Source organism: Netta rufina (assembly GCF_964035555.1).
Source record: "Netta rufina genome assembly, chromosome: 2".
Lineage (NCBI taxonomy): Eukaryota > Metazoa > Chordata > Aves > Anseriformes > Anatidae > Netta > Netta rufina.
In genome coordinates this window covers 81937958-81963209 of record NC_140124.1, presented here as the reverse complement: position 1 = coordinate 81963209, position 25252 = coordinate 81937958, and the positions used below count along the sequence as shown (strand labels likewise).

Genomic DNA, 25252 nt, shown 5'->3' with positions numbered 1-25252 from the left:
TATATAGCAGCTATTTCAAAAGTTAAAACTATTCTTCTACAATAGAATCACAGAACAGTCTGGGGGGACCCTTAAAGATTAACAACTTCCAACTTCTGTGCCACAGGTAAGGACAACTTTCAGTAGATCAAGTTGCTCAAAGCCCTGTCCAATCCAACCTTGAACACTTCAAATGATGTGGCATCCATGACTCCTCCAGACAACTTGTTTCATCTTGAGGCCTCACTGCCCTCAGTATGATTTTTTTTTCCTTATATCCACTCTAAATGTATGGTCTTTCAGTTTAAAACCTTTTGCCTTGTCCTGGGGCAGTTCCTACTCTAAAACACCTTTTGCCTCAACAAGTTTACTACAGGCCCTGGTAAAAAGTCTCTCTCTGTTATGACTTCTTATGACTATAAATCTACTTAATAGTCCTTTGTTTTCCCGGAACAATGTTCTGCATTTGTACCAACCATGTGTTGTTAACGCTCCATGTTCTAAAATCCTTAGCCAAGACTCACAAAAAACACAAATAAAATTAACTTACTGTATTTCGACCTAAATAGTAGGTGAAATACACTTACTGTTAACTAGCATAGGGTAAAGTAGCAATGAATTTTTGTGGCCTAACAGTTTAATCTGTCAATTTTTTTCAGATAGTAGAATTATTTCCATTTCCATTTTCCGGTTTGATCACCTTGCTAACAAATTATCAAAATGAAAACATAACTATCTGTGTGCCACCTTACTGTGAGGGAAATCCATCAACCAGTTTCAAAAATCTGAAGCATGACTCCTTGTGCCTATGGACTCCAGCTCCTGCTTTTATAATCGGAATTTTAGGAATATTTGGCTACCAAGGTTCATGCCTAGGCTTCACATTATATAGCAAACCAGGCCAGGTCTTATTACAAACTTCTAAAATGTCAGCTCCTGAGAGACTTCAGTACCTATAAAAATATCACAGATGTTTCCAGCTTTGGATGTGCTTTGCTTTTCACCATAAACTACTAGTACTAGTTTGCTCCTTCACATAACTAGGGTGACCCTCACAGCTTCTAAGGCTGAGTGTTTTGTTCCTTCTTAGATTTATTCTGTGAAATACAGAAGGGCTCTGGCCTGATTTCCATTATTTGCACATACTGCATTTCATAAATTACCTCAGCTCAGCTCAAACTAGGTGAGAAAACACAGGTGTGAGATAATTGTCTGACAGCAAATACACTTGGCATTTTCAAAATAGAAAAATAGATCTGTTGATATTTTGCAGATATGAATTCTGTGTTAAGTTTCAATATTAAAGAAAAAAAAAAAAAAAAGACAACCCTGACAAAAAAAAAGTATGGGTAATCGGGAATCATGAATGTGTCTTACGAAAAAAATTCTTCTGAACATCTAGACAATTGTCCATTTTGCAAAACTGAAGTATTAAAAAAAAACATTTACAGGAACACAACAGCTCTGCCACCCAACATTTAATACATATGAAATCAAAGTGCACTGTTAAATTCTAACCCAGAAAATAATTGCTCTGTAGAAACGTTACCCATACATGCAACATTCCTGTTAACTACCTCAATAGGCCCGACTTTAGAGTCTATGGAAATCTGTAGTTCTCTGATCTCTTTTAATGCAGACATGGCTGTTCTTATATCATCCAGATCCTCAATGCGTCGATTTAACTTCTTGTCAGTTTCCTCTATAAAAGTGAAGATTGTCTCCATCTCTGTTCTGTACTTCTTATTACAATGATAACCTAGGACAGTCATCCAGGCTTTGGTTTCTGCTCTCAGTGCTAGCTTCAAATCAGCTAAAAACATTGAACGCACAATAGAAATTTAGATATAGATATTTTAAGATGTACTTTTAATTTTGTTTGAATATGTATTCTCTTCACTCCCAGTTCTAGTTTGTTGGTTTGTTGTTTTTTTTTTTCAGTCCAAACATGCATGTGCAGAAAAGACAAAAACATTTTGACACCATCAAGTGTTACTTGAAATAGTAACCATATTTGAAACCATAGGGTTACTTGAAATTCAAGATTTTCCTCCTGTCTCAAAATACCTTTCCTGAACTGCACACTCCTTCCATCTCATTTATACATCATTACACACATTTCTTTCCTACAAATCAATAATAAATTCATTAATATTCTCATCTATGTCTACACCTTTCCCCCCCCCAAAAAAAATAAAAAATCACATGGGGGAGGAAATGTAAAAGTCTCATATGGAAGCTGAAGAAATAGAAAGTTAGATCTGACATTTAATGAAACCAAATTCTCCATCAGTCATTTAATTGTTAAAAGAGTTTTATCTATACCATCAGTGGAACCAAGTGACAAATACTTAGAGATAAACTTGAGTCTGGCTGAGTTCCTGCCCAATTTTGCAGCAATTCAGTCCATTTGCCTAAAGTTTTGCCATTCAGTTCAAATTTGTTCCTCACTGTTCTCAACAGAGAAGTCAAAAATCAATACCACTACAAGCACTACATTAATTTTAGGTGGATATAATTTCAACCCTGTTACTGCTACATGTTCATTCCTGTGCATATTTCACTTCTGTTTCTTCCTTTTACATAATGTCTCTTTCCATGCTTTGCTTTCACACACAATGTCCTTTTCAATTTATTAAATATCAGACTTACTCCATCTAAATCATGTTTCAATAGCCAAGTTTTGCTATATAATAAAAGACATTTGTTTCATACTCTTTCCTACTGAAGAAACAAACCATGTTTCTTTCTCAAATTTCACTTATGCAGACAGGGGAAGAAACATCAGATAAGCCTCATAGATACCCTTATTAGTGGGACTTTTTGCCTGCATTTTACAGCCAAATTAGCAAACAGCCATTCCATGTTTCTGCTTTACATCTTTAACATAGTTCATTCAGCCAAAACTAAACATTTCTCGTTCCAAGGAGCCAGAAAGTATGTGCCTCTGGAGAGAAGTGGAAAACTGTGAGAAGTGGAAAATCGAACTTTACCAGTGTACAGTGCAATAGCTCCCACACAGATGTATTCAGGCTCAGAATTGATTTTCAGATCCAAGTCTCTGAAATGCAGAATTTGAGATTCAAATTCAGAGAGTAATGGGTTTTCCATCATGAATTTATCAATGGTTTCCTCCTTGTCTCTCTGCCATATATGGTGGTAACAACTGAAGCTCTCCAAAGCTGTAAGAACTTCCTGAAATGCAATAGAAGTTCACAGAAAGATTCTCAGCGAAATATAGTGTACACATCATTTCTTATCTTGTGTTATTTTGAACACATTAAGTACTCAGTAGTGGAGCAGGCTGCCTCATCTCAGTAAAACATAAGGCTGCTGGTAAATTTATGCTAAAGCATGCTCATTAGCAATCATGAGCCTTGCCAGACACTGTATGCTAATCACATTCAGTTTGTCAAATCAGTTACAGTATTTTCCAATGAAGTGATTCTTCAGTCAATAAAATACTAAGGATAAATGGGAACTAAAATACTCCTTCAAGTCTAAGACACAGTGCACTTATCCAACAGCAAAAGCTCATGTAAAGACGCCTTCTTCTTCAATTTCCTCCAGTATCCTTCTCTACAACTCACCGGACTAGCAACTGAAACCTGACCTCCAGGGCCCAACATAACAAGAACAGCAGTTACTCAATATGTTCTTGAATAATGAAATTATGAGAGATTATTTTTTTAAAACACCTATCACATTTGCAAGGTTAACAATAAATTACAAAGTCAATCCAGGTATCTCTGATTTGAAAATCATTTAAGGAGTGTACAATACAATTATTTTCTGATTCTCAAGAATTTATAAAAATGTCAAAGATAAATTGTCATCACTTCAGCTCATTAAAAAAGTACATGAGAGGTGACTATCATGAGAGATAATACTCATGACAACTTACAATAAACATATCGTTTGAAGGATTTAACCTGGCAAAATGATAACAGCTTCCAACTACAACATATTGGGTACCAAAATATCAAGATAACTATCCACCATTACCAACTACACCTTGATGTCTTCAGCACAAACCCGTATGTCATTATGCTAGTTATAGTTTAATACTACTGATGTTACAATGCACTGAGTCAAAATTTTCCATCTGTCAAGGTTGCATTGTAAGGTTGGACTGGACCCAGAAGAAACTGATACAGAGTTGCCCAAAGAAATACCATTTCTAGACACCTACTAGACACCTACTAGACACCTACTAGAGAGTGCAGGGAATTAGAAAAGGGCAAAGAAATCATGCATACTCCTTAAGCTGTCTCCTAGTCTCCAGTATCAAATCCTAGTCAGCACTCTAAAAACAAGCTGACAGCCAGCTTTCTTCTGAAAAGCTTCACAAACACTTCACATTGGGGCCAGAATTCATGCTGGCTTCATTATAATTTCTATGTGAATAAAACTGTATTTTACATGTTTGTACAATTACTACTGGTTCTGTACTAAATATGCAGACTCTATTATACTTAAGATTTTTTAAATGATGTTTTACTAACTGGAGATACATTTTTAATCATACTTAAGCTCTACTTTATATAATACTCAAAGCCTCATAAGCCTTTGAACACTGCATACATTTTAACCTACGTTACACTCTCAAAACATAAATGTAAATTTGCAGCCACATGTTTTTCATCTACCACCCTACTCTTTCTAATTCATATGTTTAACTGTGCTTTCAATGCCTACCCTTATTGTCCAAGGATATTAAAAGTCATACATTTATATTTATTGGATAGTAACATAAAATTAACATCCCTATTCTCTTACCTTTTTTGTAGAATTAATAGCAGTGGTGAGTAAAGATACCAATTTAATAATTTCTTTGTTCTCTGAAACACTCTTGAAGTAGTTCTTGTTTTGAACTGAATCAGACAAATTGAGTGATGCTGCATCTGATGTACTATCTACAAAGGCTGAGTCAAATACAAAAGCAGTTTTAGGACAAACATATTGCTTACGCTCAGCAAATTCCTATCGACAAAAACTAATGACCTGTTTTTCAGTAAGTATGCATTTTAAATTTATGTATTCTTATTAATCAAAAAGGCAACTAGAAATCTAAGTAGCCAGCTAGTAGTTACCACATATTCATAAACTTCTCTATAGTTGGGAAACTTGCTTCATCTGGGTTCTCTATCAAATCTGGAATGAGTTTCTCTCTAATTTTTCAAGTATGCCCCTTTCCCTACCCAACCAATTTACTTTTCCTGTACTCTCCACCTAAGTGATTTACTGATATGTCAGCACTGACTGAATCTTTAAATATTTTTATTTCCTAAAATACTTGGGATATGCTACAATTACAATTTGAAGTCAAAGTAAACATTAAATCCTAGAGGATTATCACAGTCAGGCCTCAAAAGAAAAGAATGATAAAAAGAATGTCCATTAGTTAGGAAATACGTATAGGATTGAGTTTATCATCATTGTTTTATTTCATCTCAAGAAAGAGAAACTCTTGTTTTTGAAATAACAATTTAATTTATTAAACAGTTCAAATATTACTACCCTATTTTTTAGGTGTATAAGAGGAATCTACCCTAGAAACATTCAATGTATTTTGAAGTACCTGAAGTGCAAAGTAGAGTAATTAATTTGGCTTGTTTTTTAAAATTTTCAGATAAGAAAAATTCAGCAACCAAAGACAGCATTTTAAATTTCCTTCAATAAGTATCTTCAATAACTTAACTTCATGCCTGATCACAAAACACGTTAAGTCCTTTTAATAGTTTCAGTCTATTCAATCCTACACAAAAATCTCTCCACCAATATTGAGCTTTTATATAGGTATTTTTATTCAGTAACAGTCTTTCTTTAGGATCAACTTACCTTTCCTAAAGAAATGTCAACACAAGCTTTAAGACCATTTCAAGATGTGAAGTTACAAACCATGCTGGCAAATCACAAAAGGTCTTTTGTGCAGTGGTAGTGTCTATAATTGTTTTACAAATTCACTCAAAATATCTGCTATGTTGCCCAAGCTGGCTCCATAACAGCTTCTCACACATTGCAAGAACCCAGAGCAGTATAACTGTACAAGGCACACACAAAATCCCCTTACTCAAATTCCCACAAGGACAAGTGTCTTCAGGCAAGCGAAGTTTTTTAATCACAAAGAAAAGCTCACCTATTTCTGCTCTGAGGTGGTTTAAAATCTATAAGTCTTTATTCTCTTCCTTTTGATGCATTTCATATTTAATACCTTTTTTTATATACTGTATAAATCACAATTACCTAAAATTAAAATTGAGTTTATCATTACCATGCATGTTTTTCATTCCAATCTCTTTCATTCCATCATCAGAATCGCTGTCTCCACTCTCACACTGCAACACAGCCACTTTTCTCTCTAACATTTTCTTCTGTGGGAGAAAAAAAAAATCATTTTCTATTTGCAGCAGTTTTGAGACATTAGTTTTAAGTAGTGTTATTAAAGACAAACCTTGGTTATTCTCTCCTTACTCCACTGTCCAACTCCTTTCATTACTTTCACAATGCTGTCTACAGCTTTATTAAGCGTTTGCTGTACCTCATCCAAAGACGGAGTCATGATGATTTTAGGAATACATAGGTTAATGCTAGTCCTAATAATAGGATGTGCACTTGTTTTCTTCTTAGAGGCACTGTGATTTTCTAAATGAAAGACAATAACAGCAACAAAAAAAGTTCACAGTTCTTTTCAAGACCTCGTTCTAGGATTTATAATGATGTAAACCAATATATACAACACAACATTGAGTACTGAGTGTTACTTCTTAAGGAAAAAAGACTCCTGGGTAATTTATAAGACATATTGGTAAAGTCCATGCTAGAATCAACAATATCTATGTGCCATGTTATTTCTCTGCACATCAAATTGTTCTGCACAGCTAAGCTCTGTTTAACAGAAATTTATCTGGCTTGTACTCACAGTCAGCATATTAAATTGGGCACAAAAACTTATCAGAATCTCTTTGTATTGGATGCCTTATATGCTAGACAGGCCAAAACCAAATGTGTTTTTTTTTTCGTTTGTTTGTTTTTGTTTCTTAAAAATAACTAACAAGAAAACACTTCAAAAAGAGTGTTGGAGCATAATATATAGAAGATCTTAAGACAATTAGTAAGAGAAAGATAATACACCTCTTTCTTATACATTTCTCAAATGTTTTTTCATACATTTTTATATAAAAGCCAAAGTCACACAGCAACCACTTAACAAGCTCCAAATATATTATCCATCTCCAGAACAGTAGTGTCTGTCCTAAGAGAAACAGTGATCACCAAGATACATACCTACTCTTACAGGAAAGAAAAATTCCTCTGGAAAAATACCATGTTATCAGCTGTGATTTATCAAGACAGCTTACTCAACTTCCCGTATTTCTCCTCTTTTACATATCTGGCTCTTTTTGATATAGTTTTGGTATATAACATCTACATATTTCTTTCCATAGGCTAACTAAGCAGGAAAAGTACTAAAATATGGGCACCTAGGAAGCTGATCATGGAACATGCATGAATGCGCTTGCGTATGGTCTCCAGAGTGTTTCGCGTGACTTTCAAAAGAGCGTCAATATTACAACCATTGAAGTAGGAAAGCAGTTCATTGGCTTCTTCCTCTAACACTTCTAAATTCGTTTTCTTCCTCTTTGCTGGAGGGGATAGTCCGGTCCATATCTCACTGGAATTGTGGGAGGAAATCAGGCTTTTTGATCTTCTTTCCTCCTCTGTTGCTAAAACATCAAAAATCTAGCTAGTTAGATTGATTTAGGAGATACAATGAACCAACATACCCACAAGTGTCTGAACTAATAGCTAAATTTTACTGAAGTGTAAATACTCATCTGTACCTCACTCTACTGTTCATTTTACCCCTATCCACCTTCTCTACTCAGTTCAAATTGGCATAATTATCACAAACACACACACACACACAGACACACACAAAAAAAAAAAAAAAAAAAAAAAAAAAAAAATCATAGAGAAAGAATCTAAGAATCTCAAGGCTTTATCAGCCTGGAGAAGAGAAGGCTCCCGGGAGACCTTACAGCAGCCTTCCAGAAACTAAAGGGACCCTACAGGAAAGCTGGGGAGGGACTCTTTGTCAGGGAGTGTAGCGACAGGACAAGAGGGAATGGCTTTAAACTAAAAGAGGGTTTAGATAAGATACCAGGAAGAAATTCTTTACTGTGAGAGGATGGTGAGGCACTGGAACAAGTTGCCCAGAGACATTGTGGATGTCCTTTGAAGTACTCCCTGGAAGTGGATAGTCCAGGTTGGATAGTGCTTTGAGCAACCTGGTCTAGTGGAAGGTGCTATGGGCAGGGGGGTTGGAATTATATGATCTTTAAGATTCCTTCCAACCCAAGCCGTTCTATGTTTCTCTAAGTCCAGCACTTAACCAAGGCCTGTAAGTAGTTGTTTCTAATATATTAACATTTGAACATGCAAGTTAGACTATTAACGTTGATGTATTTTTCAGATGATTGTTAGATGATCTATCATTATCCAGACAAATTCAAGTAAAAGTCTTTAAACATTAGATACCGACCGATACTTCAGTTGGCTGAGCTACAATATCCTCTCAATGGTATCAAGCATGCAAAAGAAACATAAACATAGAGGTACAATATAATCTTACCTGTATTTTTTTCCCTTATTTCATCAGTGAGATCAACTGGCTTCTCATCTTCTTTTTTGACCTGTGCGTCAGTGTCTAGTAACATGTTAATCAGCTCATTAGCTGCTTCTTCTACCAGTGAGCTTTTCAAATGTAAAGTCTGGGAACCTTTTATACAGAGCTCCTATTATCAAACCAAAACAAACATATGATCTCATGGTTGCTGGTACTTATATCTATTTCATGGTCACAGCAGCCTTTGTTAACACAAATTTCAAGGCCCATATTTGTGAAAAAACTTGATCAGTACACAGCATTATTTTTAAATTGGTTTGTTCCAAATTATTTAGTTTTGAGCTTTTTGTTCTGACAAATAAAACAACATAAACATCTTTCAAAATTGCTGTGACTTGTTTCCTAAAATACACAACTCATCCGGAGTTACTATTATGAAATAATTTTTATAATGCATAGCTACGTCAAAGAGCTCCCAAAAGCAAGTATTTTGTAATTTTCCTATTTTTTCAGTGTAGATATGGGAGACATTAACCTTTCATTTAATCATTTCCATTTTATATTACTTGACTGTGCCATAAGGAGTATTAGCTAATTGCATTTTCCTTTTATAGTCAGATAGGAGATAAAATCCATCAAAGTTGTATTTATTATTAGAATAAACAAGAAAATTATTAACTGGGGGGAGACAAAAACAAATAATGAGATTTAATAAAATTCAGAAATATTTTAAAGCATTGTGCAAGTTTTCTTTAATATTTAAGGTTAAATAGATCACATATTTTCACATATTTTTAGTGAAGTATAATTTTTATAATTTCCTTTTTTTTTTTTTTTTTGTCTTTGTTATGTCCTATTTCTTTAAGCTTACTCAAACCTGGCTACCTCTGTTTAATTAAAATCAGTAACTGGAAGAATTCGGACATTAGCAAGACTCAGTCATTTCCAAATTTTAAGACATAATACTTGGTCTTCCTAATGATTCATTCTATTTGAGAGATCTGTTCTGTAGTATCAGAGAAAATATTTAAACAAGCTACTTTGGTGTTTTGGTTTGGTTTTTCCTTCCATAGTATATCACTTTTTGTTGTAGCTGTGTCTTTGGAAACTTAAATATACCTGACACATTGAATTTATTTCTAGTATTTTCTAACAGGAAACTGAAATAAGCTTACTAATCTTATTATTTCCATTGTACCCATAACTGGGGTTAGTATACAATTTACTCTGTTAATTCAAAATGATCAGCTGTTGTGGTGCTGTAATTGCTAGGCAGAAGTTCAAGCTTTCATTTGCACTCACTCTCACCTATTTTTACTTTAGTGAATATATATTTTAGTACTAGCCCTGTCAGGAGAAAAAGTAGCAGCAGAATCAACAATGAACTATGGATTTTGAGGTTTACAAAATACTATTCATTCCATGAAAAAAAAAAAAAAAAAAATGTAAGTTTTTCTTTCGAATTAACAATAAGGAGAGTTTTTACATGAGACAAAAGAGGAAAGACCAAAAGGTAAGTAAGTATGCTAAGAGAAACAAAACTCACTGTAGTGTTTATTACTACAGGAGACCAGGCATAGGGATTTATTTATATGATCTACAATCTTTTCAAAAGCAAAGTTTATTTCAGGAGAAAACACAAGTTAGATATTATATCCTAAAAGGACAGAATATCTCACAACATTCTGATAAAAATAACATTCAATGTCATTATTAGTTTAATTATGTTTCACCTACTAGCAAATTAATTGCTTACGGTTAATCCTCTTGAACGTATAAGTATTTTGATGGAGCAAATGAAGGGGCTCTTCCCAGAATACCTTCGCTCAGGCACTTCTGAGTATATTTTGCATACATCAACTCAAGACAGCTCAAGATTTTGAAAGATACTATGGCAATGCTTTAGTATTTACTCTCCCGGGCAACCAAGTGCACTTGTTATGGATGTCATTCACAGGCATCAGCTGGGCAATTCCCAATGCCAGTAAAGGCACTAAACAAGCAACAGTTAAAAAGAATAATAATAATAAAATAACAGAGGAAAAACACTTAAGTGGTATCAAAGCATAAAGGAAATATCACACAACAGTTGGCTTGACATTAGTAAACTCAGAAAAGAATGCATCAGCTCAGACATCTTTGCATTTTGTATTTTTGTTCCTTTTTAATGTTCTAGCCAAAAAAAAAAAAATGGGAGATTTCCTCACTTCACTTTCCAACACATTCTTCATTAATTCCACAGTGGTTTTATCTCATAAAAAAATGAACAGACTTTAATTCAAAATATTAAATACATCTTTATGAAAATTTTATGTAATAACCTTAGTCTTATGGAGAAATTCCTCACAGTCCAGTGGTTCTTCTTCTGGCAACTTACAGAGTGGCACACTACTCATTTCTTGAAGGACAGCATCAATACGAAATTCAATCAAGTCATTCACTCGATCAAGTAATAGCTCCAGGTCAGCTTTTGACGCAAACAGAAGATTCAAAACAAGTTTAAAAGTTTGAAATAATAGCTTTTGCAGAGCCCTGCTAATTTTTTTCCTTCAATAGACTAACTTATTCAATTTTATATGAATTCTACACCTTAACCAGTTTATTTCAAACATCTAAACTTTTATGGCAAAGTTCACCACTGAATTCATAATTGATGCTTTGCATAACATACGCTCATCTAGTACATGCTGTACATATCCTAAAATATAATAGGTGAAATACCATAAAAATACATAAGAAAAGCTTTCAGTATATGAATTTGAAAAATAAATGCAAAAATATAACAACATTACAATTCAGTTGAGGTGTTCTTCCCCTTCTCCTATAGCTTGAATCAGTTATCACTTGGCAAACCCACGATCAACAGAAATTTTTGACAAATAAAACATCCATCCTTCAAAAAATGTTAGAAGCCAATTAATAGTTATCAGACACCGATCAGTAGAATTTTCAGTTTGTATAGCAATTCATTTTTAATGCTGAAAGTGAAATAAAAGCAAAGTGCCTGTTCCAGACTCAAACTATTTGTGATATTCAAAATTAAATTGAGTGTAATGTCAGGCTAGCATGCAACATGCTTTTTAATTTTCCATTTCAGCTAAAGAAAATTTACACTATAGTGACATACATAATTTCAAAAAGTAGAACCTGTATTCAATATAATATTATACATGAAACAGAAGGAATTTGGTATCTTCAGAAACAATATGCATCTCAGTGCAGTCTTGTGATAATCTTTTGAATAAAATAAAAGTTCATCTGTTTTCTAAAGCTGTTGCCCAAACAGATGTGTGTGCATTATTGTTCAAGATACTAACTTTTCTTTTTTTTTAGTAAGAGTAATAGGAAAAGCTATTAGGTACTGACAGTGCTAATTCCATGAAGATATTCCCTCAGAACTTGTTTTGTGCATGTAGAAACAAAAGGCAAGACTAGAAAAGGTCTGAAACCTATATATTCTTTAGTGAAAAAAAATAACTAAAATAGCTATCTTTCTCTGATTTCAAAATACACAGGACCTTTTACATACTACTTTATGCTTGCTTAAGCCTTTTGCCGTCCCATTCATTTAAGTAAAAATTTGACAAAGATGTTAGAAAAAAAAAAAAAAAGATGTTTCTTAAAGCAAACATTTCATGAAGTACAGGACAGGCAAAAATTCTGATTTCTGTCATGTATGAGTCAATTAAGTGCAAATCATATCAAGGACAATAAGCTTAATAATGTAACTTGCATTCGTACAGAAACAAACCAGCAGAAGTCAGAGGAAGAGGAAAGTGACTTACCTAGTTTGTCAAAAACTGTACTAATATATTTCTCAATATTCAGTGATGTCCAGGTCAGTAACATCAGACCTGGCTGGATAGCATCATCTACGTTTGCTAACCAAGGGATCATCAGTTGTTCAATAGGATGTTGTATTTTCAGTTTAATTCTTTCATATTCTGCCAGAATCATCTGAAAAAAACAGGGAATGAAAGTATACTCTGGTCCAAACCTCTTCACATACACTCATTATGACTTAAATTAAGACAATTCCACTGTATTTACATTACTGAAATTCTTAAGAAGCACTAAAAAATTGTTTGGGAGGTTTTTTTTATTATTGTTGGCAAAAGTTCTTTGTTTGATACTTTTCATAATAGTACAAGTACTAATTCACAGGGAAATTCACTTTCAGATATATTAAAGGGGGGGGGGGATTGTTCGTTTTTTGTTTTTTGAAGTCGCTTGCACATTTCAGTCCCTAAATGGATGCTCCAGGAGAAAAAAAAAAAAAAAAAAAAAAAGCCCAGGAAAAAAAAAATCATCATCTAAGTTAACTCTTCAGCAGTTTTATTAGAACAGCCTTACCAGAGTCTTAATACGGTATTTGGTTTTAAAGACATCTTTAACCCACTGATCTACTTTCATATGTTGCAAGAAACTATCCTTGTAATAACTTTATAATGTAGCATGACATTTTTTCTCATTTGAGAATCAAGTAGCCCTGTGAAGTTATAGTTTTCCAGACACCTCCTATCTTAGAATCTTTGTTATCTTCAGTTATCTAGAACCTTGTCTGTTCAAGGGTAGACAAAATAATCCAAAGGATTTAAAAGATAAGAGAAGGGGAAGCTTACGCTTCTCTTTTTTAAACTGTTCTATAGGCATCTATGTCAAAACACTGGTGCAGAAACTATGCTGCTATATGCTGTTTACTGGATGTTTTACACTTTTTAAAGGCGTACCATCTGTTCCTCCATCCTAATTATCCTCTCAAAACAAAGTGTATCAAATGTTAACTCCATTGTTGGATAAGAGATGAACTACTTCTCATCTAGAAAGCTGGCAATGGAATGAGGAATCTTGTAAGTCTCCTTTTCCCCCCATCCATATCTCTTTCCCAAAGTCTGTAGTGCTTTCCTAAACCTGTGCAACCTGGAAGCAACTTCACAGAAGACACAAAGCTAGGAAATTCTTTTTTAAACATCTCAAGACAAAGTTATAAAGATTCAAAAATAAAATAAAATAAAATAAAATAAAAAGACTTGCTAATGTTGTCTTAATGCGTAACAGCTGATCATCATTTTTAACTTTCCCATGACTACAATTTTAATATATGCTACACATGTATAAAACAACTAAAATTAACCCACCTGCAAATCGTAGACAATCTTCTTATACCAGTCTCTATTCTGTTGAATAGCAATTGCAAATGGTGGGATTTCAAGGCACATGTGAGCCATGCAATCTGTTTCTCTAATTAAAGTTAATATTTGAGGGTCAAAATTCACAAATAATTCTCCTGTTTCTGGAGCTTTTACCAATAGAGTTGTGTGAAGACCTGTTTTAGTTATTTCAATCTGCAGGAAAAAAAGTCATCACTCCCGATCAGACAAGCCAGTACAACAAAATATTTAGTTTTGAATGTAAATATCAGTTTGGTACAAAGAAATACTAAAATCAGATATTGTAATCAAGATTGATATCGTATGAATCAAAAACAGGACTTTATTGATGCAATCTGTATGTATCCAAATACTTAACAGTCAAATTAACTGTTCTTCATCAGACAGATATTTTTCAGTTGGTTCCTGGATATCCTAGGCCCCATTCCACAGTCAAACATTGAAGCCAAAGCCATAGATATTTTTTTTAATTCTGTCCTCTGAAATCTCATTTTGTTAAGACTTACCATGCATTCTGAAGACTGCACAACCTCTTGGATGAATTGCATTTAATCTTGGATAATTTCTTCAGGCATCTTTTGTAATTGATTCCTAGTTTCTTCTTTTACTTTTTTTCCACTAACAAACAGCTATATCACACTGCAGTCTTAATGTCTCTGTAACTGCCAATTACACCTAACCTCCTGGACACTTTTTTTTAAAGATTAAATTAATATTTATTAAAATTATTTTGTTCTTAACAGGGAAGCCTAATCACATTAGTGATTTAACTGCCTCATTTGAGTATTTCAATACCATTTGTTTTCTGTTTGAGTGTAAGGAAGAAGATTCCTAAGAAGATCACTCATGGATACCAGTCACGTCTTGCTGCTATTTCTGTTTTCCTGTTGTCCTTTCTCTGACATAACTTTCTTTTTCATTACTCACTTCTCAAGTTTCATGTATCACTTTACTTTGAGATGGAGCTTGTTTGTAAGCAATAGCTTTAGAACCCAATGATTTGCCATGCATTTCTTCCTTTTTTTATGCAACACACAAACTTTGCTTCCTCTTTCAGTGACTAATATATGTTTGACTATACTGCTTCCTTCAACAGTTTCATATATTATAATGACATTACAGAAAATTTTCAAGTAAACATTAGTCAGCTTTTGTCAGTAAAGTTGTTGTGCTTTATCCACTAGCAATGAAGTTGCTTACTCTGTACAACTGCCCTAAAGCGCAGGTGAACTTTTTTCTCCAAAGTTCTCCAGCAAAGCTTAGTGTACTCTTCTTTGGGATTCAGAGACTCATTATTCCTACTTTCACTTTCTTCCTCTCCCACTTATGTGTTTTTTTGTTGTTGTTGTTGTTGTTTGTTTGTTTGTTTTTCAGGCAGTTTTGATTACTAAGGTAGTACACATTGTTAACAGAAGTAAGGGGTATGTTGAAGGCATGAATCTTACACTGCCCTAGAACAGCACTTTCACACTTCACAGTATTTTATTATTTCAATATGTCCAAGTTGAATTGGGAATAGCATGAAAATTATGGCTTTACATCTTATGCTATTAAAATAAGTAGATAAACAAAGTGGTTGGCATTCAGGAACAAACAGACAAAAGGGAAAAAATATTCTTAAATATCAGAAAAAGACCTTAACTTAACTACTTCCATTGTATAGTATGATAAAAGGTAGCATGCCACAGCCCTAGTTCTGTTGCATTTGTATTCTGCACAGGACACTCCCCCCTCTTGCATCTTCCTTTTCTTCAGGAATAGAGCATGAGCTCCACCTTGTGTTCTCTGATATTCATGTCCATATCACTCTGTGCCCTTGATACCTCAAGAGGTGAGAATAGACTACAGAACAGTAATCACATTATTTTTAATAATCTAGTAGACGAGTACATTGATGTGAGTAAATATGCTTTTCATACGTTTTCAAGGCATGTCTTTTCGTTTCAAAAACTTGAAATTGTGTTCAAATCCACCCCTCTTTGCTCCCCAATTATTGAAGCAGTCTCAGTGAGTTTAAATGGCTGCCCGGTGGCTGCGCTACTGAAGAAGCCAGACTTACTTTCAGCACAGTTCAGAATAGGGACTAGGACCTCACAAAGCCAGTAACCAGTACAGGTGAGAGCCTCATGCCTTGGACATTTTAGCTATTCTGTGAAAGCTGAAAGGAGAATGTAGTTTAACTGCTCTGTAAAGGCATGCTACATGTCAGAAAATCTGATCAGTAGATCATCTAGCCAAAGACAACATGTGCAGCCCCACAAGAAGCACACATCCTCCTTAGTCTTTACAGCTGGGATAGGGAACCCATCTTAAAAGTGCCCAGGCAGGGACTTATCTCAGGCAGAGTTCAGTGAAATCTATCACCAGTATACTTGGAATCATGCAGATATCCAGCACAATACTGGAATCAAATCTGAAACCAAGTTCAGGATAGAAATACCAAACAAATGCCAAAGGCTTTCTGATGCACCACAATTCCTTTTCTGAAAAGGAATGATACACATACCTCCAGGTAATATTCTTCAGGATCCTTGATTCCCAGTTGGAAGTTGTTAGTACTAGATTCATCATCAGTAACATACACCCAGCACCAAAGCCAAAGCAGTCTGAAGACAGCATATTATGCATCCTCCAATATTTTAGTGCCTTCTCCTGTTTTAGCACACCAAATTGACACAAATTCTCCAATTTACAGAATTGGACAATCAAATTTAGTGATCCCTTAAACCTTCGTGGCAATTGCAAATGTGAAAGGGAAAGGAAGAGTATATTTAGATTGGGCAAGAGACTGCAGGAGCCTCTAGTCTCAGATCTTGTTTAAGACTAGTATTGAGAAGACTGATATTTATCTGCCTCAGTGTTTTTCATATCATACAAAAGTTAGTGTTGAGCTCCAAGAACAAGAGGCAGCTGCATTGCTAACTATGCCAACAACTTCAAAAGAGTTATCTGTAGATTGTGATCCCTTTCTTTTGAGATTTCAGAGGCTGAGGCCAATTTTTCTGAAACAGGCCCTTTGCCAAAGCAACAGAAACTCTAGGTGGAAAATATGCCAATAGGATAGTAGAAACTCTCAGAGATTTCATAGCTAGAAAATAGACCTTACAGGCATTATTTGATAATATGAAGGCATTCAGAGGTTCTGCGTTTAAAAACCAAGAGGATAAAATCAGTTGAATGAGATTTAGAACTTAAGGTAAACCATGGTTTCTGAAGAATATGTAACTACAAAGTATTCTGCCTTACCAGATATTTGATAGGAAGTGAAATAGTGCAAAATACATTTGTGCAGTGTACTTAATCAATTCTATAAGACGCTCTATCAGTTGAAATTAGATTCTTTTTATACGTACACTCACTCTGAGGGTACGTATGGATTATCACTTAAAAAAAGAGAATCATATTATTCAGATCAGACGAAACTTGTGTCTACTTTTATCTTAAGCCAACCAGCTGACAAAGCTCCTCTCCCCATGTGACCTTCTTGCACCAGTCAGTAGGATATGACAAAGACTGAGGGGCAGCTAAGGCTATCACTGGATTCTCCATTATGTATTTCCATAATAAATATTTTTTCATTATAATTAACATGATCTTTCAAGTGCTCCTAAATTCAGCTAAATCTAAAGCTTAGCATACCTGACTATTAACTAGAAATTCTTTCACACTGCTGTAACCCAGTGTTTCGATGGTGCCTGGCACAACAGGAATCCAGTCTGGTCTGCAAAGCTAGATTTTATCAGTCTACCACCAACAAAAATCCACCATGTTTTTTTAAAAGAAATATGTAATCAACATTTACCTGCTGAAGCCATCCCCTGTGATAGATCACTTCAAACTCCATAAGAACTTTTGCTACTTTGTTGTAGCTGCGGATTACACGCTTGCCATCAGGTGTCTGCAGTACAGATGGGTACTTCTGGAAAGACTCCATGGGCTCCTGGATTCTCTGGAACAGGTGGCGTGCCCACAGGATCTTACCAGCTATTGGAGGCAGATTACGAGCCAATGGAGGGTTCTGCTTCTGCTTAGTATAGAGCTTACAGATTGCTTCTATGTCACGTCCATAGTTCTGAAGGATTTTCTGATATTTTTCATCAATGCCAAGGTTCGGGATTTGTAATCTGTTTTGAAAAATAACCGTTAGAAAAATTTCTTCAAGAATCCTGAAATTCTTCTGTTGCACTGTTGAAAATTTTTTCCCAGATACCCTTGCATCCCTTAGAAAATAACTACTCCAGCAGAAGATTTTTGACTAGGGCTTGAACAAATACTGTCACAACCTGATTCCAAACAACCAAGATGTAGGCCAGATGATAAAAGTTTCCAAGTAAGCCTACACATTTTCTGTTTTGTCACTGTTTTCAAATACCAAGCTAAAATTATGTGCAAACTGTAACTGATCTGCTACTATCGGTCTATTCTACTAAGCAGAATATTGTAAGAAAACTGACACAACAAAGACTGAGGCTGCTTTGCAACAATCTGACTTTATCAAGACAGATTTTGCTATTTTCTACTCAAGCATTCTAGCTTTACTGTGTGAACAAATTAATTTCATTAAGGACAAAACTAAGGCAAAGATGCCAACAACCAGGACAGTTTTCCTGTACATACAGTAATTTTGAAATGTAGTAATTGTACATATAGTAATTTTGAAGTCCATTCATATTTTATATTTTTGGATACATAAAAATATGTATTTTTTATTCATCCACATAGCTGAGGAGACATCTCTTACCAGAGCTAAGCAGCTGAGGGAAAGGAGACTGAGTTGGATTTTGTTTGTATTTAAGGAGATATCTACTCTACTCTCCCCTGTCTCATCACCCTCAAAGCATTATTTCCATTGTTTGTCAGGATTCTAGCAGGCTAGATAGCACATAGTACCTTTCAAATTTCTTCAGCATGGACAGTGCTCTTTCAGTGTCCACAATATTTTCAAAGGTGTTGTCCATAAAAGTCTTTAACTGATCCTGGAGTAGAACAAATAATTCTACTGTGAAGAACTACATAAGGTACACATCTCAAATACACCAGATGTTATTTTGCAGGATTTATAATGTATTACATTAGAACAAAGTTTATATGAGAGCAACCTCAGTAAGTATCAATTTGACTTCTCTTCCACCCACTTTAAGCAAAATATAGCCAACTTTAAAGGCTTTTCCTTCCCCCTGTTCTCTGTACCTATGCAACCAGAAAAAGCTTTTGAACCCTCCAAAGGAAAATTAACTATTTATTTGTTATTGTTTATTTGTGCTATACTCCCATTCACCCAACAAAATCGACCATTTTTATGTTATTCTTGCTAGCATCACTTTTAAATAGAGTAATGAGAAATCCTGTTTTCACAGTGCCTAAAGGCCCTTTCTGGTCTATTTCATGAAAGTGGTTTAGATGTTAAGTAATAAATCCTAGCTTTAAAGTATAGGCACATTAGAATCATTTCTCTGTTTCAGAATAGAGATTGAGATTTCCATAATTTGTTTGGTGGTAACTCAGATAGATGTACTTTTGTTTTCATGAGGAATCGTTACTACATTTAATACTTATTTGATTCATAAAACCTACATGAAGATCGTTTATCTCTTTGCAAAACTCTTCATAGTCTTGGTCAAAGTCAGCCTTCCGTTGATCCAAGAAATTGTAATGCTTTTTCTTCATGATGTCAACAATACTCTACACAGTTTTATAGAAGAAAAAAAAAGTCACCAAAAATGGTCTTAGCAAAAACTTAACACATCAAAATTTTAGCCCAATGGTTTGTGCACATTCACATTTTAACTTTTCCATTAGTTGCCATTATTTGTTCACTTAAATGAGATCACAGGTCACTTAAATGATGCATTTGCAGGAAACGAGTTTGTGCAATGGCCATATGACTTGCAGTTATATTACTTACTTCTGCTTTAAATCAGTTAGAACTGACAGAATATTCAGACTCGTACTTTTCATAAAAAGCATTTGTTACTCATTGTTACCCATGCAACATTTTCTCATGTAGAGGTTCATCAGTTCTATTTAAAAGTTAGCAAAGTTCGATATAGGAAATTATTTTCACAGTAGTATTTTCCATGTCTTTAACTTGTATCATAGAAAATTAGATTATTCAAAAGCCACAGTAAGATGCAGGATGTCACCAGCCTGGGACTTATTTTTCCTTCTTTTATGTAGCTGCTGTCCATTTTAAGGAAAGTACATCTTAATCAGAATCTTCCATGAGGTGTACCCACAGGTAAAGATTTCTGATGATGGATCACCGTTCAACATGTTAGGAATTCACCACAATAAACTATAAAGCTCAAAATATTTTCAACAGAGCAGACTTCTGCCATTTGATTATAAGCCCACTGAACTTCACTTTTGTTACTTGCCTGTAAAGAAAAATCCTATGTTTTCATCTACAAACATGCAAATCCTAGATAGCAACTATATTGTAAAGCATGAAGAACTGCAACATGGCAATTTCCTACTATACAATTTTTTCAAGTTACTTAATCACACTTAACTACAGCTAAAATCCACATCAAATACTTCAGTACCTCAATTTTGCCACCATTAAAAAAGTACAATCACTTTCTATCCTTTATGTGTACTATGCACAACCTTCCATGTACTACCTTGTACATAAACACGCTAAATCTTCCCCTTACACCACCACCAAAAAAAAAAAAAAAAAAAAAAGGACTTCACAAAAAGCTCTTACTTTAGGACCTGAGTGCTGCAGTCAGTGATGTGGCATACCTGTGTAGAGTTTGCAGACTGCACCACAGTGTGCTAACAGTCACATGCGGGTCCTCAACTGAAAAAGCCCCAAATAAATGAGATGCCTGTGTTCCAACCTACCAAAATAGTATCTTCATAGCATGATCTAATAATTCTCAGCAACCAGAGTTGCAGAGAAGTATCTTGGCCCAGCTTTAGAGAGCAACTCTCAATGAAGGGAACAACCTTTAGAGCAGCCCACACTCATCCAACTTATTTGGAAGAGTCCTTGGGCCAAGCTCTCCTTCCAGTAGCACCCAGGTTTCTTTTCAGAAGACTATAAAAAAATAAAAACCCTGGACTACAACATGGATTGAATCACATCAGGATGCACAATGGAAGGCTCACATTTTACCCTATGGTTACTTAACTACATCAGCAAAGTAATTTATTTGTGGCCATAAAAAAGGAAGAGGACGGTTACACAAATTAGAATGCCACATTTTCTGCCACTGTATGTTGTGATTTCTAAAAGCAATCTACAAACTCAATACATTGAATACTTGTGACTTATTTTAGTATTTGTAAGTGCCATAATTATCATGACACTGCACTAAGATATAAAATAAGGTAAGTTAAGTCAGGCTCAGAAAAAGCAGGGAAGACTGTACTTGCTATTTAAAAAATATATAAAAATCTCATCACAAATGGAAGAAGAAAAAACCACAAATTTGGCATGTTGAAATTCTTAGAAGAGCTCTTTGTTGTTCAAGTCTCACTCCTACTAAAATATGGCCATGAAAGAAACCAAAAGTAGTAATAAAACAAGCAAGGGATTAATCTGTTACAGAAAAAAAAAAAAAAAAAAAAAAAAAAAAAAAAAGCCTGAACTTGGAGAGCTTTCCAGAGCAAACCTGCTAACTCATTTTCTCCATCCTTCACCCCAAAAATAGACATCTGTGAGTTGACTCTTTTTTCCTCTCTTGAAATGCAAAGTTATCAATAGCACTTTAGGTACTTTAGGTGTGTACAGATTTTAAGTAAATCTCTTAATCTGCTTTGCTGGAATAAAGCTATTTCCCTAATGTAATCAACTAAATCTGAGAGTGCAAGGTGGTTTGGTCTTTGTGTTTGTTTTTCTTTTTCCTCTTTACTTGAAGAAACTAAACTAGTATTTATTTCCTTTTATGCATTACAGAAATGGAAATGGGGTTTGTTTTCCTTCCAAGCTGCAAGGAAGATCTGGCTACAGCATCAACAAACAGAACAACATTAACTGTCCTCTGTGACAGGCCCTGACCAGATGCCCCTTTGAACAGTGGGCAAGAGATCGAGCAGTCACAGTACACTTTCATAGTTCACAAAACATTTTTAACGAGAAAAATTTTTGACTTGTCACTTTTTCTACTGATCATAATGCAAAACCATGACACCTGTGACAAAGTCCTCCTATTTAGTTCATTTTTCAATCAACTTTGATTTTAACACAGATCCTTCACATGGCCACCTGCTCCTTTTCATCGCCTGCTCCCAGTGGTCACGCACTTGCAACATTAGCTATTTCCCAGTAATTTTAGCACAGCTTGCAGAGCTATTTTTTCTCTTGATAAATGTTTTCTAGTTTTCCTAATTATTTAATGTTTCATTTTCAAGTCAGACTGAAAGGATATCCAAAATTACTGTGTACCTCGTATTTTGTGATCATTCCTTCCAAACCCTCAATCTTAGACTCCTGTAGAACCGAGTAGGTTTTCATAGTATTGAAAACATCTGTTATCTTTACCAGACGTCGATGAAAGCTTTCAAATTTTCCAAAGATATACACCTCACTAAAATTAAACTGTCTTTCAGCTGGATTTTGCTCCAGTTTTTCTTTCATATTGTGATAGCAATTTTGATACTCCTAAAAATAAAGAAGAATTTCAAAGAAGAATGTTGAGCATGTAATAAGAAAACATTGCCATAAGATAAAACAAAAGTTGTGCAGACAGATATGATCCCCTCTAACTCAGTAGCAAGTAGAAGTTTGATCAATAAACAGTCATGAACAATATCATTATCGGGTCACACTTTTCATCAAATGAATAAATTGCACATATATGCACAAATATGTGTGCATTTCATCTTTAACTAGTGTGAAATTTTCTTCCCCTCATTTTATAGTAGGGCTTGAAAAATGGGTCCACTGAACATCTAAGATGACAACCCAGATTTCAGTTTTCAGAAATTCAAAATAAGGTTTGTGCACTGAGCACTTTTATTGGGTAAATATATTCCAGATTATCTAAAATTACTGTTCAGAATAAAACCTTCCTAAAGTTAAAATGCTGCTCTATTGCAGCTTCCATTTTTCTTTCTGCTTTGTTAACTGGGCACAAACCTTACTCCAAACATGTTGAAATTAAATTCTTCTCAAAGTCACATTACATAGGCAACAGATTTCCTTGGGATGGTTTCTTTCAGGAGCAGTTCACCTCAAAATACAAGCTTCATTATTTTCTATCACATATATGTATGTGATATGTATAACCATATGTATAGGTATTAACACAAAGGGCCCAGAGTTTCCTAAAATGATTTTATGAAAGCTTTTAGACTTGGTAAGAGTCAAATAAAAACCTAATCCTTCAACATATTTTAACGTTGCAGCTGAAAATTTTGTTATACCTTTATAGAAATATACAAGTTTACTGATTGTTTCTGATGGTAAGAAGCTGTCATATAAATTTGCACTAATCTGTGCAGTAACTCTGAAAGATTTGTTTCTTCAAAAGGTGTCAGGATAAAGTTTTGTTCTTCTAGGCACATATTATTATTAAGAAATTAAAAAGTAATAACAGAGAAAAACTAAGATGAGCCTTATACCTGCAGGCAGGCTATCAAAAAGACAAAGGTAGGCTCTTCACAGTAGTACACGGACAGTGGCCAAGAGACAGTGCAAGTAAGCTAAAACAGAAGGTATTTTGACTGGATGGTAAGGAGAAAATCCTTCATCCTAAGAATAGTCAAGCAGCAGAAGGTATTCAGTCTCCATCCTTGGAAAATTTCAAGACATAACTTGATAAAGCCCTGGGCAACCAGGTTTGAACTCACAGCTGCCTCTGTTTTAGCTTTGAATAAGAGATTGGACAAGATAACTCATGAGGACCCTTCCAATGTTCTATGATCCTATGTTCTAAAAATTCTCCTATGGTCCTGTGTGAATAATATCAAAAAAAAAAAATCCCCAAATGATCATGGAATTGTATTAAAAAAAAAAAACAACAACAGTGGTGTGTCTTCCTAACAAGCCTAGGCAATGTGAACAGCCAAATTCTTCTGTTATTCTCAGTTTAGAAACTGCCTTTTCTAAAGATATAGGTTGTCCAGATATCTTCAGAATATATTTGGCTAAGTGAGACCCTCTGCTTTCCTTTCTATTATACATACATGAGAATAAATTTTATAGAGAAACTCAGACATAAAAATCCAAGTAATTGTCATGTAAGAAGCTTAGTTAAGTTAGGGTAATGATGGAAATCCTGTTTCCAGAAGTTCATCAGACACTGGACTAAATTCTTCATTGACTCTAATAAAAACAACCCAGTGTCAAAGGGTATTTTTCTGTTGCTTCATTTTCCTATACATTGTAACATTCCTTCTTTGTATAAAACACATACTCCACTATTTATTATGCCCACTGAAATCTCACCTTATATTCTGTTTTTCAGATGTTCTTTGCACATACCTGTTTAAGCCGAATGGCTGCAAAAAGCTTTTCCGTAACTGTCTCCTGAGGTTGGTTCCAGATGGTGGCAGTATCATTATTTGTGATATAAGATTTACATGCAGTGATCATCTGATTAGTCACCTATAAGCAATTTTAACCTCGTTAAAATAAAAAATGCTGCAGGACAAAGCACATATTACCCTTCTTTCAATCTCATTCCATACCTCTGATTCCATTGGCCTAAGACCTCCAAAATAGCAAAACCAAATACCAGCTGCATAGACCTTGCAGTATATGGCCTGCAGACTATTACACTGCCGAAGTGTTGTTGATTAACTGCACTAATCCTAAACCTAAACACCTTTTATCAACCTTGAAATTACACAGACTACAAAGTCATAAGTCTTTGGACCTTCTAAAAGAAAAGGAAAAAGCAAGGGCCCATGAGACTATAATAATAAAAGAACAAGTTGTCCTTCCAACTTCAGTTCCTTCTTTATGAAATCTTAAAAAGATTTAAGGGCTCTATTAATATACGTGCTTTGTAAAGCACGGTTCACTGTAGGCAAAAATCATTCGAATAAAAAAGCTCCTCAGATCTGTGCATGTCATGGCTGAAATTAACAATGATCTTCAAGAAGTCTGAAAAAGTATTACAATTCCTAGTCATTTCTAGAAAAATAATTTCTAACTTTGGAGAAGTTTTGTCACTATTTCCAATTCTTTATCCACTCAAAGAACAGCATAAAACTGGCCAATATGATGACTCTTAAATTGCTTATTCCCTTTGCGTATTCTTTCTCACTCAACCAACAACAAAACATTGCTTTGCACCTACCTTTACAAACAGCGAGGATATCTTTTCAGAGGTATTGTAATACTGAGAGATACTCTGAATCATTTTAATTGCATTTATAAGCCCTGGAATAGCATCCACCATGGACACCTGTAAAGGAATACACAGCCTCCGAACTTATCTCAATACTTTTATTGTCTCACTTTAGCTCAACAACTGTTTAGAGAATCCAGGTGCGTTACTAACACAATACTTTTAAC

The 25252-nt window shown here is 34.7% G+C and overlaps 1 protein-coding gene across 1 annotated transcript in view; it reads right to left on the bottom strand.

Annotated features, from left to right (window-relative positions):
• Positions 1 to 25252, bottom strand: part of DNAH5 (dynein axonemal heavy chain 5) — a gene marked incomplete at both ends in the record, with an annotated part of 122566 nt that overhangs the window by 81891 nt on the left and 15423 nt on the right. The window contains 16 exons of the mRNA XM_084281489.1: positions 1557 to 1792; positions 2973 to 3174; positions 4759 to 4895; positions 6254 to 6353; positions 6434 to 6624; positions 7464 to 7706; positions 8615 to 8777; positions 10930 to 11075; positions 12394 to 12565; positions 13747 to 13953; positions 17582 to 17903; positions 18670 to 18755; positions 19354 to 19461; positions 22175 to 22390; positions 24215 to 24337; positions 25035 to 25142. Coding sequence (XP_084137615.1) covers positions 1557 to 1792; positions 2973 to 3174; positions 4759 to 4895; positions 6254 to 6353; positions 6434 to 6624; positions 7464 to 7706; positions 8615 to 8777; positions 10930 to 11075; positions 12394 to 12565; positions 13747 to 13953; positions 17582 to 17903; positions 18670 to 18755; positions 19354 to 19461; positions 22175 to 22390; positions 24215 to 24337; positions 25035 to 25142 — 2760 coding nt within the window. The remainder of the gene's footprint in view (positions 1 to 1556; positions 1793 to 2972; positions 3175 to 4758; positions 4896 to 6253; positions 6354 to 6433; positions 6625 to 7463; positions 7707 to 8614; positions 8778 to 10929; positions 11076 to 12393; positions 12566 to 13746; positions 13954 to 17581; positions 17904 to 18669; positions 18756 to 19353; positions 19462 to 22174; positions 22391 to 24214; positions 24338 to 25034; positions 25143 to 25252) is intronic.